Source organism: Aptenodytes patagonicus, chromosome 2, assembly GCF_965638725.1.
Source record: "Aptenodytes patagonicus chromosome 2, bAptPat1.pri.cur, whole genome shotgun sequence".
Taxonomy (NCBI): Eukaryota; Metazoa; Chordata; class Aves; order Sphenisciformes; family Spheniscidae; genus Aptenodytes; species Aptenodytes patagonicus.
This window is the reverse complement of record NC_134950.1, coordinates 28,137,774-28,156,755: the sequence shown is the minus strand read 5'-3', so window position 1 is coordinate 28,156,755 and position 18,982 is coordinate 28,137,774. Positions and strand designations below refer to the sequence as shown.

Sequence of the window (18,982 nt, the reverse complement as noted above, 5' to 3'; positions counted from 1 at the left end):
ATGTACACTACTAGAATCATACTTTTGTGTATTTCCCAGAAAAAAACAACCATCTAATCACTTGAAAATAGGCTTTACTTATATAAGATCATCAGAAGGGCTAATTGTAAAAAAATCTAACCTTACAACAGTGTGTGTGTGTGTGAATACACTGACTTAAATGTATAAAAACAAAGGTTCCTCATGCTTATCCTTTGGTGTTCCAGAAAACTAAGTTCTGTATGCCTGTTTCAGGAAAGGAGAAGGTCTCATAGTTCTGATAGCTCAGGTACATCGTGATACAGTTTGAAGTATGACAAATCTGCATAGTCTGGGAGTTTATAGGTTATAGGTCTATAGGTTAACGAAAGCCACCTGATGGGAAAATGTTTAAACATTGTGCGTGTGTGATAAGGTGTGTGTTTCAGTTAGGATGTTGATGTGTTTTAGGAAAGTGTTTTTTGATGTGTCTTTAAGATTCAAATGTTGGACTACTGTGTAGTGAGGTATAGACTTGCTGTTACGCATACCTGTACAGATGTTTTCCCTTAAAAATTTTTATTTCTTTGTCTGGGGTGTTGTAAGTGATCTGTTGCTTTGTGTCATTGCTAACTAAGAATAGAATCATAGAATCATAGAATAGTTTGGGTTGGAAGGGACCTTTATTAATTTCAAACTTACAACAAGGAACAATGTTTTTCAAGACTAGTGACGATGTTATCAACTCCAGATTTAATGATAATGCAATTTTTTACTCATCAGAGTAATTGTTGGAGTAAACCAAAATTTCTGCACAAATTCCACATGAGCACGGACATCCCAAAGACTTTGCATGTGCAGTTCTGTCTGCGTCTAACAGGGCTTATTTTCAAGTATTAGTTGTAAGATGTTTGCACTCACGCATGCACATACCCATAGAGAGAAACCATCCCTTGTTATTGGTGAGGGACAAAAGTCTGTTGATATAGCTAATCCTAGGAGTTCAGATACTAATCTGGGATTGATGAAAACTGTCCAGATTTACTGACTCTGCAAATATGAGGTGGGAAAATCTCAACTACAGACTTTTTCAAACAGCTTCAGCATTTTGATGCGAGAAGTTTGGAGAATGGAGAGTATGTTCCTGTGTGTTTAGTGATGGTTCTTTGGTTTCATAACAGTTTTTTTTTTGACTGTTTCAGAATATTCAGAGCTTCTAGCGAACCATGATTTTTATTTTTTTTTTTTTTAAATAGGAGTAGTCTCTTTTACACAAGTACCCGTATTTGGGTACATTTTTTGTACATACATGTCTATGTGTAGAAATGTATTAATTTTTTTTCACCACTAAATTCTATTACAGTTAGAGGTACTGAACATTTTATCGAAACTAAGCAGCCCCTGACAGCTGAGTAACTCTCGGTGTAGCTAGAAGGATTCCTGTCCACTTCTGATCATTGAAAGTAGGGAAAGGTCTGTGTTGTGAAACACTTGGCAGCTATAAAACCCTTGATTATGAAGTCATTGAACTGCACTTTCAAGCTAAAAGCAGTGATACACACACAGAAAAAAACCAAAACACAAACCCCATATTAAAAAAAAAAAAGGAAAAAGGAATTGATGCTTAGAGTTTATTCCAGTGAATAGAAATAAGATAAACCTGTCTCGTGTTTCTTCTGTTCCATAAAAAGTGTACATGGTTAAAGGATGGGCAGGGCAAAGAACAAGTATGCCTGGAATAGTTAGAAGTGAGGATCTGTCTTTAATCAATCTTTTCCTGTTATTTCTTTTTTTCTTTTTTCCCTTTGCATTTCTAAGGGGCACAACAGTGGACACCACCTGAATGTCACTCGGTAGAATGAACTGTGGTGCATTTGCCCTTCCGCTTTTCTCCCTATTGGATTTGGAAACAAAGTCTCATTTTTCTAAAGTTGTTTTGGATGGACAATGCTTCAGTTTTGTTCATCTTAATCTAAACAATAAAATGTAAATTAATTTATATAAATAAAATTGAAATATTTAAAAAATATATTTATTTTTATTGCCTACTGCAGAATAGTGATTGGGAAGACACTTCACCCATATGATGGATCTTACATTTTAACTTGAATTTCTTTGCCATCCAGAGATACAAAAAACTTAGAGGAAAGCCACTGTGTCCTTGCTCCATATTGGACAAGGCATTTAAATGTCTTGACATTTTAAGCTCTTCCATGCTCTTATCACTTTGTGTCTGACCACTTTGTATCGTACACAAGGAGCACGAATGTTATTACAAGATCAAAAGTTACTTGGTGAACTATCTTCGTTGAGAGCGCCTTTGCTGGGTGGACTAGAAAGAGCAGAAAGGAGTAGCTTTGAAGAAGAATGATTATCGCAAGCGGTTTTAGCACTTCCCACGTGGAGCCGATAGCTTGCAGTCCTTCACTGCACTTTGAGCTTGTTACACTTGTCTGAGGCTTCAGCCTACAGAGAGAATCTGTGTATGTTTTCAGCAGGACTTATTGCTACCTGATGTTCTGCATTTTCTACATAAATAAGCTTTTTACTGTCATTTAGAAGACAAAATGTTGATGGAGTAAAACAAGTTTGCTAGCACCAGGGTTACTGAGGACTTCATGCCTTCTGACCTCGGCCAGAAAAGCTCCCCCCCAGGAGAGGCAAGGCTGCTCTCCTGGGCTTGGCAGGGAGATGCCTGCTCCACTGGGCGCTTCCCACTCATATTAGCATAGCCCAGCCTATATCACACACACACACCCAGTAATACCTCATTTTACCACTGGACTGAGGCCAAAAGCACAAGCATTACAGGGAATATAAAGCGGGAGGTTATTGGACAGAATCATAAACTAACGTGATACTAGACCAAAGTTTTGCAAAGAGCAGAAAATGTGATCTTTGCTATAAACGGTTCTTGCATTTCATGTAGCTGTTTATATGATTGAAGCATTTAATAAGTGTTTTTATTGAGTATAGCTAGAGAGCAGCTGCAGAAATCTTAAGTGCTTCTGGTTTTGTTTTTTTTCTCTGTAGTTTTGGAACTGCAAAATCTCAGAAGAAAACCGGAGATTGACACAGATCAGGGCGATTCCTCAACTGTGCGCTCTTCTGAAAGAGGAACTGTTTTTGGGGCGGTGGGAATGATGACAGGAGCAAAAAGGAAAAGAAGTGCAGTCTGGAGGAAGATCCAGGCTGTTCGCTTTGAAGATATCAAAGTCTGGTGTATGAGAAGGCTGCCCATCTTCAAATGGGTGCCTGTCTACAATTGGAAGGAAAATTTGATTCCCGATACGGTTTCCGGGACGATGCTAGCTATCCAACAGGTGACTCAAGGTACAGTTAACTCATTTCGGATTCATATTTTGAAATCTGGTCATGCTGAATTAGTCTGGTCTTCTTTTTCTTTTTCTTTTTTTCTTTCTTGTTTAATATTATCGTAAAGCTTTGGTTAAAACAAAGACATGCTTATATATCTAATGTTGATATAATTAAATAAAAATATAAGGAAAAAATGTTTAGTCTTAACTCTTATGTGTATATAGTGGATGTGCAAATAGAAATGCCTTCTGTTATTGTAGCTAATTTTTGTAAGCTGGAACTTTACTATATATCCCATCCCTTTGACAATTTTTCGAAGACTTAATATAGAAGATAAGAGAGCAGTAACTCTATTCACACAGCATATGGCTATATACAATGTTTTATCAGTTAAATGACCACCTTTTTCCCTATTTCATATGGAAAACAAAATATGTCTACATGATAACTGCATTGTAAGAGATGTTGTTCTGGAAGAAACATTGGCATTATACTGTTACCTGTGGAAGCCCAGAGCACAGCAGGAAATAATTAACAACTTTCTGTGCATGAAGGGTGCTCCTGCCAGAGACATTACCCACAGAGAAGATCTGCCTGCATCTGTGGCTTGCGTGCTTCAGCTTCTGTGTTGATTTAATGCTGTATTACATTACCTACCACGTCTCTTTTCAAGCAGCAATACAAAGTAAGGGTGGAGCTAGACTCCATTTGGCAGCTTTAAAAAAAAAAAAGGAAAAAAAAAAAAAAGGAAAAACTCCCCAAAACAGTCTGCACAATGACCTGCAGAAACCTACAGTCCCAGTAATCCGGGTGTGTAATGTGACAGCTACTGGGAAATAAATGCTTTTGTTGGTTTTTGATGTCTTTGACAGTGTCACCTTCTTTTGGCAATATTTTATATTTGTCTCAGGCAAATCACAGCTTCTTATCCGCCTCAGATGGACTTTAACTCCTTCCCTTATGTAAACTATATATATTATTTCTTAACAATTTCCCATATTAGCTATGCTTAACTATCATTCATGTTGTTAAATTATAAGCACTCCTTTAACTGAATTATGCTGGAGCTGGAAACAACTGATTTGTGTAAGTATTTGTGCTTTTAAAGTAATTAAGAACATCTGCATTGGCATGATTTAACTTTAAGAACCTTAATACCGTAACACTGCAAAGTGTCTAATTTCACTGGTATGTGCGTATACAACAATTGTAATTAAAATGCTGTTAATAACAGTATGTTGAAATTAATCAAAAATGTTAAGTTAAACAGCAGTTCTGCACTGCTGGTAGTTTTAGCCAGGATTTTCTTGTTTGAGTCTCGTACCAGGAAGTAATGTAATGTAACAGACAAATTTAAGAATATCCAGTGAAGACAGAAAATATTGGTTTTGTTTTCCTACATTATTTCTAAGTACTCTAGAAATAATTTTATCCTTATTTTATGCTGTTTAAAAACAAATACATTGAAACTCTTCCCTCCTGCTGACCTGTTTTTCCTTTCTCTCCCCTCACTGTTTCTCAAGATTTCAGAATGATTTTAGGGGATGGAAAAGGAGGAGAGTTAGATACCAAAGAATTTTATCATGGTTGTGGTGCTTTAACTTGAACACCACATAGTTATCTAGATCCTGCTTACATTAGCTCTTTTCCTAGTGTCGTAAGCCTTCCAGTTACCAGCACTATCCTTTAATGCTTTCACAGAGAGGGTTATGCAAGAAAATAAAAAGTCCCATTTGTTATATAGCACAAAGGGAAAAGACCCCAAATTTTGAGAGGTCTTATTGGGTCTGTTTCCTTCCACCCACAAAATAAAACAAGAAGTTTTGTAATGAAATGAAAGGCAGAAATTCTAACAATGGTAGGAAAAAACTAGTAACCAGTGACAACTGACATGCAGAGCACAGTGTCATTTGGTGTTGCAGCAACATGTTTAAGTAAATTCAAGTATATGGAAATAAACTTGAGTTATGGAAATATATGGAAAAATCTGCAGTTGTATTCATACACAACAGTTTTCTGAGTGATGAAAGCTGCATACTCCAGGGTAGAGAGCAGTCCAGTAGCTTGAGAATAATTAAGAAATACCTTCCTACTGAGCTGTGTTTTTTACAATTTCCTACTGTGGGATTTCTTACTCATCTGGCATTGGCCGTGTTCAGACTATTCAGGTTGGCCACTGCTCTGATCTGGTGTAATGCGTCTGTGTTCCAACTTCTAATCTAAATTTTAGATGATATAGCTGGCTTCCCTTTGTAAAAGAAGGAAGGAAAGAGGAAAGTCACTGTCCTTAGTGTGTCATAGTGAATGCAATAAAGATAATACTCATAACTGCTTCTCACAGAATTTTCAGAAATTGTTTCTGGAGAATTCCTATGCAATAGCAGGTTTTGTTGTCTGCCTTATAAGTGAGAAAAACAAAAGAGCAAATTAATAGAAATATCAGCAATCAATGTTTGTAGATAATGTTTGCTCCCAAAAAAGTCTTTTATAAAGGTAAAGGATAGTTCAGAATAGTTGTTTTTATGCCATCTTTTATTTTGGATAAAGTTTTAAAGTGCTACTAGCATTCATCTTCTGGTTTTCAGGATCAAAATTAGTTTCTGAATGTGACTGTTGTGGTTTAACCTCAGCCGGCAACTGAGCACCACACAGCCGCTCGCTCACTCTCCCCCAGTGGAATGGGAGAGAGAATCAGAAGGGTAGAAGTGAGAAAACTCGTGGGTTGAGATAAAGACAGTTTAATAGGTAAAGCAAAAGCTGCGCACGCAAGCAAAGCAAAACAAGGAATTCCTTCACTCCTTCCCATCGGCAGGCAGGTGTTCAGCCATCTCCAGGAAAGCAGGGCTCCATCACGCGTAATGGTTACTTGGGAAGACAAACTCCATCACTCCGAACGTCCCCCCCTTCCTTCTTCTTTCCCCAGCTTTATATGCTGAGCATGATGTCATATGGTATGGAATGTCCCTTTGGCCAGTTGGGGTCAGCTGTCCTGGCTGTGCCCTCTCCCAGCTTCTTGTGCACCTCCAGCCTTCTCAGCCGGCAGAGCACGGGAAGCTGAAAAGTCCTTGACTAGTGTAAGCACTACCTAGCAACAACTGAAACATCGGTGTGTTATCAACATTGTTCTCACCCTAAATCCAAAACACAGCACTGTACCAGCTACTAGGAAGGAAATTAACTCTATCCCTGCTGAAACCAGGACAGTGACTTAAGCCTTCAAACTCCTGTAAGATACCTTCAAGTCAGCTACTTTAAAATTGAAACACTTGAGCTCATGTATCAGTTCAGTTTTAAATGTCTTCTGTCATGACACACATAAAATAGAAACTATGTCCTATGGTGACAGAGTCTAGGAATAGTGTACAAGAAAGGCATGCTACCTGAGTATTTAATTGTCTTTACTTCCATGCACAGTGTGGAAGAAATGGACCTTTAGAAGGTAAGGTGTTACCTTACCTAACACTGAGCTAAGGTAAAACCATATGCCTCTGTGCCTAAGGTGTTATCCTTACTCTCTCACAATGTTATCCAATAAAGAATATAATAATTATCAAAGAATCTGTAAGAAATTACGTAATAATTTCTGCAGAGAGTGAATCTTCTGATACTACTTTTCAAATGTTTTTGAAACCTGTTTAAAACATGCCCAAATCATATTTGACCATTCAGAGGGAATCCATTGATCAGTAGCATTCAGTACAACGAATGGATCCAGTACTGGGGTGGGGGAGAGGAGACCGAGGAGTGTAGGGAGATGGGAAAGAAAGGCATGGGATTATCATGGTGTGCTGCTTGGCATTTGTGATGAAAGAGTCATTGCTGAAACCAAGCAGTCATTCTCCAAGCGTTCCTATAGTTGTTTCATTGTCAGCTAAAATTACCAAGTTAATCTTAATTCATGAGTCCCAAAATTCACTGCTGAACTCTTCTGTCCTATTTACCTAATGAGAAAATACTTGTACGGTCTCTGTGTATGTTGTCTAATTTTAGAGTCCTTGAGCTAATTCCACAGAAGATGGAGAAAGAAGTGTCAAAGATAATTGTTTCTACAAATTTTATGAAAATGGCCGGTGGAAACAGACCGTACAAGTTCTAAAAAGTGGTAATAGAAACTCATACCTTGTTAGGACTTAGATAATCTGTGTAACAAAAGAACCCAACAAAAACCAAAACCAACAACAACAAAACCCCTTTCAAATGTATCAATTGCTGGAAAGATTCAGTTGGAGCTTCCACTGTCTCAGACTGCAAAGTCAGTCAGCCACGAGTCAAAACCAGTAAAAGAAACTAGGCTTCATTAGTTCCAGCTATCATTTAATATTAATTCCAACTACCATTTAATAATACAGAGCTCAACACCTTATTTTTCAGACATAGAATCCTTATTATTACTCTGATACCTAAGGTTGAAAAATAACCTTTGAATCTAAAATTAACTTTGTCATCCAGTCTTGAAGTTTGCTATACACTTTCACAAACAGTTAAGAAATTTGAGCTTTCGCGTTTTGGTAATCACTACCTAATTCGTCTGTGTTTCTCAAAAATATGTTATTGATAGAAAAGAGCAAAATGTCTCTAAATTAACAAATAAATCCTTAATTTGCTTCTTGGACTGGCACTTCATTGCTCTCTTTCCTTGCCCTTTAAATCTTATTAATACTCCATCAACAGTCATCATACGAAGATTTTTCTTTCCGTTTCATTCTGTGTTCCTCACCCATACACACAAATTCAATTGCTAGGTCCATGCAGATGTCTCATAAGTGCCTAGCCAGTTTTTTTTTTTCTCTCCAAATTGAAATTGTGCTAATAAAACAAAGGTTCTGCAGTGTAGGTATCTAGTTCTCAGCAAACCACTCTTGAAATTTAGGCGAGATGTGTCTCAGTCATTATATCTGTGGTATTGTGGATAATAAACAGTTCACGTTCAACATGGTTAAAGGCAGGTCTTACTGTTTTCTTTTCTGTAACTCATCCATTGACCTGTCACAATAACACCAGAATCCTTTTTGTGGCTTTTTCATGTGACCTGGACACCACCTATTTGTACGAGAAGCATACTTTGATCAAGCTGTGTCTGAATTTTTCTCGGTTTCCTTGCATGATAATATTAAGATGCATTATGATGCAGTCTTTCCATGTAGCTAAATCTCATAAAGCTGTCATCATGCTTTTTTCTGTAGCCTTCTGAACATGTGCTATAGCCCCTTCATATCTCTTCAGAATGCAGCTGCTTAGCTCATTTTCACAGTCTGTGGTAACTTTTTATTGCACCAAGCAAATTATTCATCTTTACTTTCAAGGCCTTTCATAGGTGATCTTTCCTGGCATCATTTATTCATTACCAAGCTGTTGATCCATCTCTCATTAATCCATTTTGCTAGCCTTCTTCATCCAATCTTGTCTTTTCAAACAAAGATCTTTGTGCCTTCTCTCAGGATTTAAATTACGCAATGTATGTTGGATGGTACATCACATCTCAGTATTTGCTTTTGGATTGTTATTTAGAATGTGTTTCTTTGTGGTGTTTTTTTTTTTTTTTCTTTCTTTTTTTTTTTTTTTTTCCTGGGCAGAACTATGCATACTGTCCACAAAGACTGGCATCTAGAAGCCATGTAGGTAATGCTGCAACCCATCAGTAAGCTTCTCTGACTGTCATGGACTGTAAAAAAAGTAAGTCTGAGTTTGTCTGAAAAAGTCTATAGACATATACCCTCTGTTGTGCAGCTGAGTTCATCGCCAGAGAAATTATCCCTGAAGTTAGTCTGCTTGAATATGTATATTAGTGTACATAATTTATTTATGTACGTCAGTTCTCTATGTAGTTAGGGGACACAAATGTATCTGAAGTATTTTGGTTAAGATATTATATAATTTGAAAATTAAGTGGTCTGCTTAACACCTGAAGTTGCCTTACTCTTTCTGGATGTAAATTCCTAACGTAGGTACCTAATTCAGACAATGTCAACCCTTCCCCCCAGGCTTCTTCCAAGATCTTGCTTGAGGTTTTGATAGTTATAATCCTCTTCTGCAAGCCATGAATGACCAGAGAGACTCCTGCTTAGAGAAATACATGACTTAATTTGTGTTTTATCATTCACTGGATGATGACAATACTTGCACCCTGCACTTTTCACTATAGCATCTTGGAGCTCTTTACACTGTCCAGTAATAGAAAAGTATATGGGGAAAGAAATTAGAAACACAAAAGTGCTTTTGCTTGAAACACAAAAGTGACTCATGCAATACTGTATTGACAATGGTGCAAAGAATACAGGTTTCAATTGTTTGCTACTAGTATGAATGTCCAACGTCACAACTGAGTTAGACCCTTCCAAAAAAACCCAAACCCACAAATGTTTTTTCAGCCTTAGAAAAAAAGAGGAAAAAACAAAGACATGGCACTTTCTGCTTAAGTATTTGGTCTAAACTGAAGCCTCAGTACAAAATTAGTACTTTGTCTCAGTTTTCCTGAAGGATGATGACTTTGCCCATGTGGGAAATGGTCAAGTGCATGGATATGTAACTGAGATTAAACACAGAAAATGAAACACGCTCAGATCAAGGGCTGAGATGGGTAATTGTCATCTCAGAATTGTGAAAGAATAGTTAAGTGACATTGCAGATCCAGTAACAAGTACCTTTGATGATTCTGTCAAATTTGGAATTATATTCTATGATTGGGTCATAGTGAGTATAGTGTTGTATCCAAGTTACAAGTCTGCATTGCAGATGAGGGACTGGACCAGATGCAAGCAATAAGGGTGTATTTCCCTTTAATGATAATAAAATAATATTTGCATGTATAGCAATAAAGGATACCAGAGTGATTTTTTTCTGCTACCCAATTCTGAAGTAAGGCTAAGATTAGAACTTGCAAGGTCTAAGACAGCTAGTGGGTTTTGCTTCAGATTTATATATGCATTCTAAAGACAACTCTGCTGATGCTCTCAGTTAGGGGTAGTTTTAATGATGTGCTGGAAAATAATTAGCCTATTTGAAAAAAATGGGTTGTTAAGTGGGTTAGGAGCTGCAAAGAAGCTGATGACCACAGGTAGTGCTGACTGTTGATCCATTATCTGAAAAATAGTGTGTAGTTTTGGTCGCCTCTGTTCATGGAAGATGGTTTCAAACTTCAGTAGGAGAAGAAAAGCCTAGGAGAAGGATCAGAAAAACAAAGATTATATTTGGGAGAAGACTTAAATGGCTTGGACAGGTTAATTAAAAGCTGAGAAGGTTTTTCCTTATCAGGGAAGGCATTTAAAGTAAAAGACAGTTGCAGCACATGAACAAATGAGTATAAAGTAGCATGAATATGTTTAGACTTGAAATTGGAAGTAGTTCTAAAAATATTCCATTAAAATATTGGGATAAGAAGATGTATGTCCTTATCACATAATTGCATTCATAGATGTACTAAATTACATGTTTGCCTGTCATAAGAGGGAACAGAACACAGGGCACAAGGGGGTTCCTTCACAAGTTTATGTCTCCTTTCAATATCTGCTGCTGCTCAAAAAAACTGGGAAGTTTTGAACTGAGGTGTATCTATTAATAACTTAAGACCAATATGTGTTTTTTTCCAAACTAAAATACTGTCACTGTATTTCTGGATTCAATCTTTATCTTACTAAGTTCCTGGTATTTGGCTGGATTCATAAACTTTATGCTATTTGTTTTGAAATACACATCTGTCCATGTGCTATACTGCATATACTCGAAAGTTGCCCATGTACAAGCAGGAGGGTATAAGCTTTGGACTTTCAAATTTATCAGATTTGGGACTATGGCAGTGTCTGTAATTTTTTAAAAATATATTTTTTGTAGTCAGCTAGCACATGGATATACTTCATGTAGAATTTATGTGTAGTCTTATACATTTGCTGCCTTTCCCATGACTTATCATGAGCAAGAAATGCTTTGGCTCAAGTGGGTTTTGGTGGGCTGTTTTTTGGGGGGTGGAGGGCCCTTGAGACATATTTCCTCTAAAAGTGAAATATGTAGATGGCATCTGATGAAATCAGTATTGTTATTCCTGCCAACTTCTTTTTTCATTCTGGAAGCCCAATAATAACTCACTGAGGATTGCTGTGTTTTGTATGTTTTAATTAAAGTTAATTTAATCTCGAGCTGGATTTATTGCTGAACAACTAATTCCTTAACACTGGCTGGAGACCTTGCCATTAAAAAAAAGGAACTATACTGCCTTCATGCATTCCAGAACTGGTGCCCAGTGTTTTGGAAGGCATGATGCCAAAAACCTATATTATTTTTTTTTTTTAGCTTTTCATGGAGGAACCCCAGCTGTGTCTTCTCAAGGGTGATGGTTACCGGGTTTTTTTTTCAGGCTCTGACCATAAATGTAGACATAAATATACTCTGAGCAGACTAACTGGAGCTAGTCATTTTATTAAGAGGTAGAGCTGTCTTGTAAATATACATCTGGCATACAAATAGCATGTGTAGATGAAATTGAATAAGCACATTTGGAAACAGAGCCAGAAAAATCTCTGAGAATGCATTGGAGAATCCATGTAGTTCATAAATGATTTGTGGAAGAGAGTGTCCAGCTGAACTCTGTTATAGTTCTCCCATACAAAGAATAATGATGTAAGCTGATCATGAAATGTAACATGTTAGTAAGTAAATGTAGGGCAATGTTTCATATTTATACAACTTTCCAGCAGAAGAGAAAGGCACTGATGCTGCTGTGCATGCAATATTTCATTTCTAATGTCTATTAAAATTCTTCCCAGTTACACACGTGCTAATACAGACCTGTCTGACAGACTACTAGAAATGTGAATTCATCTTCTGAATGTCTTCTGAATCATTTGGAGCCTAATGTCCAGGTACACTTGTCTTAGTATGACCTGAAAAGCTGCGCAGATGTCCGACCCATCCCTGCGCCTGAGGGGTGCCTGAGCACCATGGACAGAGACTGACAAACCCAGGAAATCTTGATTCCCTGAAGGAAGAAGAAATTACTTCACCTATAATCTTCCAGGTCAGAGAGATCAGGAAAACTCTTAGTGTTGAGATCCTTAGCTAGCAATTTGTCAAAATGGATGCCCTTTTCATGGATTTCAAAAAGTCCAGTTCATCTTGATTAAGGCCTGCCATCAGTCATGATTGGTCTTTGCTTCTCCATAGCGTTGATGCTTCTCAAAGGACTACCTCATAGCTACCTGCTTGCCAGAAACTTCTTATGGGTTTCATTCTCTGTTTATTCTTACTGAGATGCAGAGGAATTTCCCTATAATCCACTTTCAAAATGCCTCTTTAATTTTATTTTGGAGATGGCCAGATTGTTCAGGTATTATGGCTGACCAGTTGCCCTGGTTTCAGCAGGGATAGAGTTAATTTCCTTCCTAGTAGCTGGTACAGTGCTGTGTTTTGGATTTAGGATGAGAATAATGTTGATAACACACCGATGTTTTAGTTGTTGCTAGGTAATGCTTACACTAGCCAAGGACTTTTCAGTTTCCCATGCTCTGCCGACTGAGAAGGCTGCAGGTGCACAAAAAGCTGGGAGGGGGCACAGCCAAACTGTCCAAAGGGACATTCCATACCATGTGACGTCATGCTCAGTACATAAAGTGGGGAAAGCTGGCTGGGGGGGGGCCGCTGCTCGGGGACTGGCTGGGTATCGGTCGGCGGGTGGTGAGCAATTGCACTGTGCATCACTTGTTTTGTGTATTATTATTATTATTATTATTATTATTATTATTATTATTATTATTTTATTTCAATTATTAAACTGTTCTTATCTCAACCCACGAGTTTTTCTCACTTCTACTCTTCCAATTCTCTCCCCCATCCCAGCGGGGGGGGGGAGGCAGTGAGTGAGTGGCTGTGTGGTGCTCAGTTGCCGACTGAGGTTAAACCACAACAGTCCTTTTTGGCGCCCAATGTGGGGCTCGAAGAGTTCCACATAATAACAGATTAACCAGGGCGTATTAAAGAATTTATATCTGTTAACAGTTGTGGGTCATAATGTTAGTTCCTCTGTTCTCGATATTGATTTGTCTAATCTGCATCGTGCTCTTTTTTTGCTGTACCTGTTAGAGATTGGTGTTGGTTTTTGCAGTTTGCTGTGGTCTGCAGTGATTGGTGATGTTTCGCTTGGGAGGTTTATTTTTGAAACACTGACCTTGAGCTAAAGCTGGTATCTGAGTGTCGTACTGAAGCCATTACTGTACTTCAGATACCACTTTGTGGAGACAACTAGCAATTACAGTTCTTCCTCAGAGGTTTTTTATGGAGGAAATATAGAATGGGAGCATCACTGCCTTCTTCTATGATGTTTCCTCCTTCATTACAGTAACTTTTCAGTATTTCAAACATCCTTGGGCAGTTAAGATACTTCTATTAATACTTCTTTGGAATATTGTTTCGGTTTTGTCTAAAGTTAATAAGCAATTTAAGAATATCATCCAGAGATCTGCCCCAAGGCTGGATAGTTATGAGTGGCAGGGTGTGTGGAATAGGATGGGCAAGTACCTAGGTCAATGGGCACCCCCAATGTTTTGGAACTTCACCCCTGAGCAAGTGCAGAATCCTGAAAAGTTAGTAGAATATTTGGAAAAAGTATATATGTATATATATAATAATTCATAGAATTCTCTGTATAATAGTTTATAAAATCTCTGTGCTGTTCAGATATTGTGTCAAATTCATCCTAAAGAGGCCGAAACATTTAACCTCTGATTATCTCCCAATAGTCATGGATTTTTTTCCAAGGAGATCCATTAAAAGAAAAAAAAATACTAGATTTTTTTTTTCCTGTCTGTTTTTGGGTGTATCCAAGCTTTTTTATATACAGAAGGGTCAAGCTATCTCGAATAGAGAATTCATAAATGGGTCACGCAGTCCACTTGTTTCTTCTACCATAATACTTGCATATCCTTTCTTTTGAACATCAAGATACAAGTGTCAGTATCTGGAAATCTGCATGAGTGGCAGAAGAGAACAGTGCTTTCTCAAATATACCTTTGATGTAGTTGTCAGATGGTACACTGGGAGAGCTGCATTTCAGATACTGTATGACTAATACAGCTGAGATGCTTAATTCTCACCACACTGAAGGAGACAGTTGCATGGGAAGAAACTGCACTGAAGCATCCTTCAAAAAAGAGAGAATGGTTGCTAACTCAATGTTGTGTGGTCTCCGAAAGATTTATGGTACGTTTTGCATAATCTGTCCTCCCATCTTGCTTTTAGATTCTTCATTTGCCTCAGGCTTTGAATGACAGAAGAACTAAGGAATGATTTTAAACTCTTTGTATTTTGCCATTAAATAAGTCAGACAGAAGGTATGATCCACATGTGTGTAGCCCCAGCAAATGGTGCCCTTAGGAAACAGAGACCTTGCAAGCATGAGGTGTGTGTGTGCACCATTAAGAGAACCGATACTGAGCTTTCCAGGTTTTGGAGGTAAATGACATTATTTCCAGAGGATCATTTTGTGTTAATAGTTCTTAACAAGCCAGTGTCAAAGAATCTTCCAGAACTGTGGGTTTGTATAGGAAAATTGTTATGAAATATAATATTAAAATTGTTTTCTGTGGTGGTTTTTTGTTCTTCAGTAGAAGTTAGCTATCCTGGAGTTAGAAATTAAAGCCTGCGATATGAATCATTGAGTGTCTGATTTGTTGGTTCTCCAAGAGGGATTGATAGGATACTCATTAAATATGTGTTAATTCTACATTTTAGGGCATCTATAGGAAATACCTTTATTATTACATAATTCAGCTTTGTGAACAAAGGGAGAAATTGTCATCTTCTGAAGCATCAGAGAGTGACCACAACTGCAGATAGCATTTTCAGTGGGATAAGATGTATTAGTGTCATTTTGGGTTCCCTGAACTTGGGGTTTGACTATCTTAATATAGTCATGTTTAAGAATGAAAGGTTACAGTAATTAAAATTCATTTGAATATATATATTACCAGAAAAACTTTGAAATTTATAGCTTTTCAGAGTAAAGAATAAATGATACAAATTTTGAAACTCTTCAGATCAATTATAGACTTACTACTTTTCCTGCTTCTTCATATAAATTTCTGGTTTGGGTATCATATTTCCAAAAGACATGGCATAGCTTTCCTGAGAAGACATGTATGTATCATAAGCTTATTTCCAGATGCAGACAAATTGTTAACTAGTTGACCATACGCTGATGATTCATAGCTCTTTCTATGGAAAGTATTTTTTTACTGCTGTAGTTTTTGCACTAGCCTCGTAACAGAAACTATCAACTTAACAAACTGAGACCTTTCTCCTGTGGTAGGACATGGCCTTGTTTCTGTTCGTATCAAGCTTGTTATTTTGTAGTTATCTGCATTTGACATTTACCAACAGTGGTGCAACATCTCTTGCTTTTCAGTGTGGCGTGCCAGAGGATTGTTATGCATCCGGTGCTAGTCAGAGAGCATGGTTTTCAATGAAACTGTGCTGCACAATGTTATCTTATGATAAGGAGGTAGTTAAAACAAAGAACCACAATATTAATGTACTGTATCCAAACTTACTGTTCATTCTTTGTTTGCATTTCTTTCCATGGAATTTATATTCTTATTTGAAAACCTTAATGTCACTGCCATGGAGGTTTCTCCATATTACCAGTGAAGATTATGTGGGATCCTTATTTTATGATCTATTTCTTTTGAGTATTATTACTGTTTGGAATTAAAAAACTTAAAATAATGTTTCCTGTCTTTTGACTAGTTCTTGAGCATATGGAATGCGTTGTAGCAAAGTTTAATAGAAAATTATGAAGTGAGCTGAAATATACTACTGATTATATCTTTAAAAGTATTTGAACCTTTGAACATTATATGCCTAATTAGAAAGCCTGAAGTCTTTACTAATTCTGTTTTATAACGCCCCTCTGCTCTTGCACATGATTGACATGCTTCAGTCGTGGGAACAAAAAGCTAACAAACAGAGCCAGGACTAGAGTCAAAGGCTGGTAATTTTAGCTGTGTCCTGACTGCCATGACCTCACCATGAAAAGAATGAGACACCACTTCTAGAAACTTAATACAAAAAGACCGTGAAAGGGAAAAAGCAAGGGCCGGATTTATGTTTAGATTATCTGCCTGTAAACAAGAGATATTTCTCAGTGGCAAATCTGTGAGTAGAGCAAAATTCCTATTGGATGCTGGGGGTTTGCTGGGCAAGGTAACCCCTTTTCGACAGTTTAACAGGACTCATGCCAGATTTCTGTCGGCCAGTTCTTCTGGCCGTAAGGGTTCATTCAGGTTGTGCCTCTTCATTTCAATTATGTTGTTATAATTAAAGTGTGGCTGAAATTATACTGATTTTGCTGGTTCCTTTACTTTTTGGAGAGTAAAATAAATTAGCCTTGCATAATGCTTTTTTGCAAGGCTGGAATATCTCTGTGGGATCTACTAGCGAATTAGTTACAAAGTTTTTGTTTGTTTTTGGTTTAGTTCATAAAATGGTTAAAATGGAAGAGCTTTTCAGTGTTGAACAAACCTTAAAAATCTCTTTCTCCTTTTCTTTAATTTTTTTTTTTCCATGCTTACTTTGTCTGGATAGGGTCATGCAGTTCTCTCCTGTGCTGTTTTTATTCTCCTCAAGCGCATCCTTCTGTGTTGCTCTTTGGTCAGAATCTTCTTGTACATCTACTGATCATGTGAACATGGATATAGAACTATAATTTCAAAGATCTTTCTGGTTCATGATAATGGTGTGCTAAGAGAAAAAAGCAGAAATGATGATCAGTGGATAATGCTAATTAAAAGGCAAAAGAGCAATGAAGTCCATTTCTGTTTGAGAGAAGGCATCAAAGTTTTAAAACTGACGTGTTTTAAAATATTTCCTTTCCTCCCCAAGTCATAACTGATAGTGCTACTTTGCTGAGTCAGTGTGGATGAAGATGATCCATGTAAGATCCATCTCAGCAAAATCTTCACCGTGACGTTTTTCTAAGAACAGGTGAACTGCTAGGCCTTGTCTGCTTGACAGGGAACTTGACACTTCTGGCCTTTTGGCATTTTATTGCCTCCCCCCACCATGTGCTCTTTGTTACAGACTCAAATGCAAATTCAAGAAGAGAGTTCTTGAATCAAAATGTTTGGAATTGCCACTGAAAGCCTATAAGCAAAGATACCCTTTGGCGCTCTCCATATTATTAAAACCCCATACACCAACCTTTCAGGTGAAAAATGCTTTCTGGAGCAGTCAGGAAAGTTTGGTGAGAACAATTAGTCCTACACATTTAATTTTCTTTGGAGATTTCAAATGTACACAGAAGGCAACTCCATTTCATAAATCTGAATCACCTCTGTCACAGGCCATGCATGGTCATTCTCCCACTACACACACACATACACTAGCTTAGACTGGTCGCTCAGGTTGAAGGTGGACTTCAGAAAGGCACCTTGTGTGTTATACAAGCCAATCTTGTCTTCCCTACTGCACAACAAGGTATTCACCAAGATTTATGGAACAACTCTGCCAGGCAATTTCTCCTACTCTTAGTTTCTAGGAGAAAAAACTGAAATGGCAGTAGAGGCTGCTGGTCTGAAGCATAGCCTGGGGAGTCTCTTTCTGCTGACTTGTAAGAAGTCAGTGCAGACTTAGGTATCTAAAGTTGAACAGCAACCAAAGCTCTGCTTTGCAGGAATGTATCTGTTAAAAGATGATTTCTTGGCATATTCTGAGACTTTCTAAGAAAAAGATGAATATTGTCCTCTATAGCTAAACAATGAAGGTAACTAGTAAGTCTGTAAAGTTAAATCCTAACCAGTTCAGTTCATTCTCCATCTCAACATGAAAGTCAAATACTTTCTGTTTCTGTACTGACAGCTTTACATAACAAACAAAAAAAAATGTTAATAGCTAAAGGATTAAAAAACCCAGGCACTTAAAGACAATGAACTCCAGAATATTTTTTTTGTTTAAGGAATTAGAAGAAAGCAGCCTGAAGGGCCTCCATCCAAACCAAAATTATAGGTTTTGAACTGTTTGTAAGAAATAACCATCTGACTGCCTGGAGCCCTGGCAGTCCCAAATTCGTGTCTGCGAGGGTGGGGGTAAAATGGTGCTGCCTCCTCCTGTGAGGATTGTCTGTTAAAAAAATGTTTGGAACCACTAATGGACACAACCTGTAAACATGGTAGCTGGTGCCATAGATTGTATCTGTGACCCATTTGTTTCTGCTGGTGACCAAGACTCAGAAGAAAGTGTGAGGATTTTGATGACAGACAATAGATGAAAAACCTTCCACAATTCTACCTGATCCTCATTGTACAGTAGTTGGCTTATGCTCTAGGTTTTTGTGAATGAAGGTGGGTTTTTTCCTGCTCTTAATAAAATTGTAGACGTTTCCTCATTAAAAAAAAAATTGAATGCAGAACAGTTTTATCTTCATATACTGAAGTAATTCCATTTAACTTTCTATAGGGCTGGCCTTTGCGGTTCTGTCTTCAGTCCATCCAGTTTTTGGTTTATATGGCTCTTTCTTCCCTGTCGTTATTTATGCTATATTTGGAATGGGACGTCATGTTGCGACAGGTAAGTATCTATTTGCTAAAAACATGTTCAGAAATAAGGAATTGGAAACTGAACATTTTTTGTTTCCTATAAAATCAATGGAAGGAAAATTATCTAAGACTAAACAGAAATAAGATGTTTTTGTGCTTCTTTTTACAGCTATTTTTTGCCAGTTTAAGTA

The 18,982-nt window shown here is 37.5% G+C and overlaps 1 protein-coding gene across 1 annotated transcript in view; it reads left to right on the top strand.

The window, feature by feature from the left end:
• Window positions 1-3,098: 3,098 nt before the first annotated feature.
• Window positions 3,099-18,982, top strand: part of SLC26A7 (solute carrier family 26 member 7) — a 75,754-nt gene continuing 59,870 nt past the window's right edge. The window contains exons 1-2 of the mRNA XM_076332169.1: window positions 3,099-3,291; window positions 18,712-18,822. Of these exons, the coding sequence (XP_076188284.1) occupies window positions 3,099-3,291; window positions 18,712-18,822 (304 nt within the window). The remainder of the gene's footprint in view (window positions 3,292-18,711; window positions 18,823-18,982) is intronic.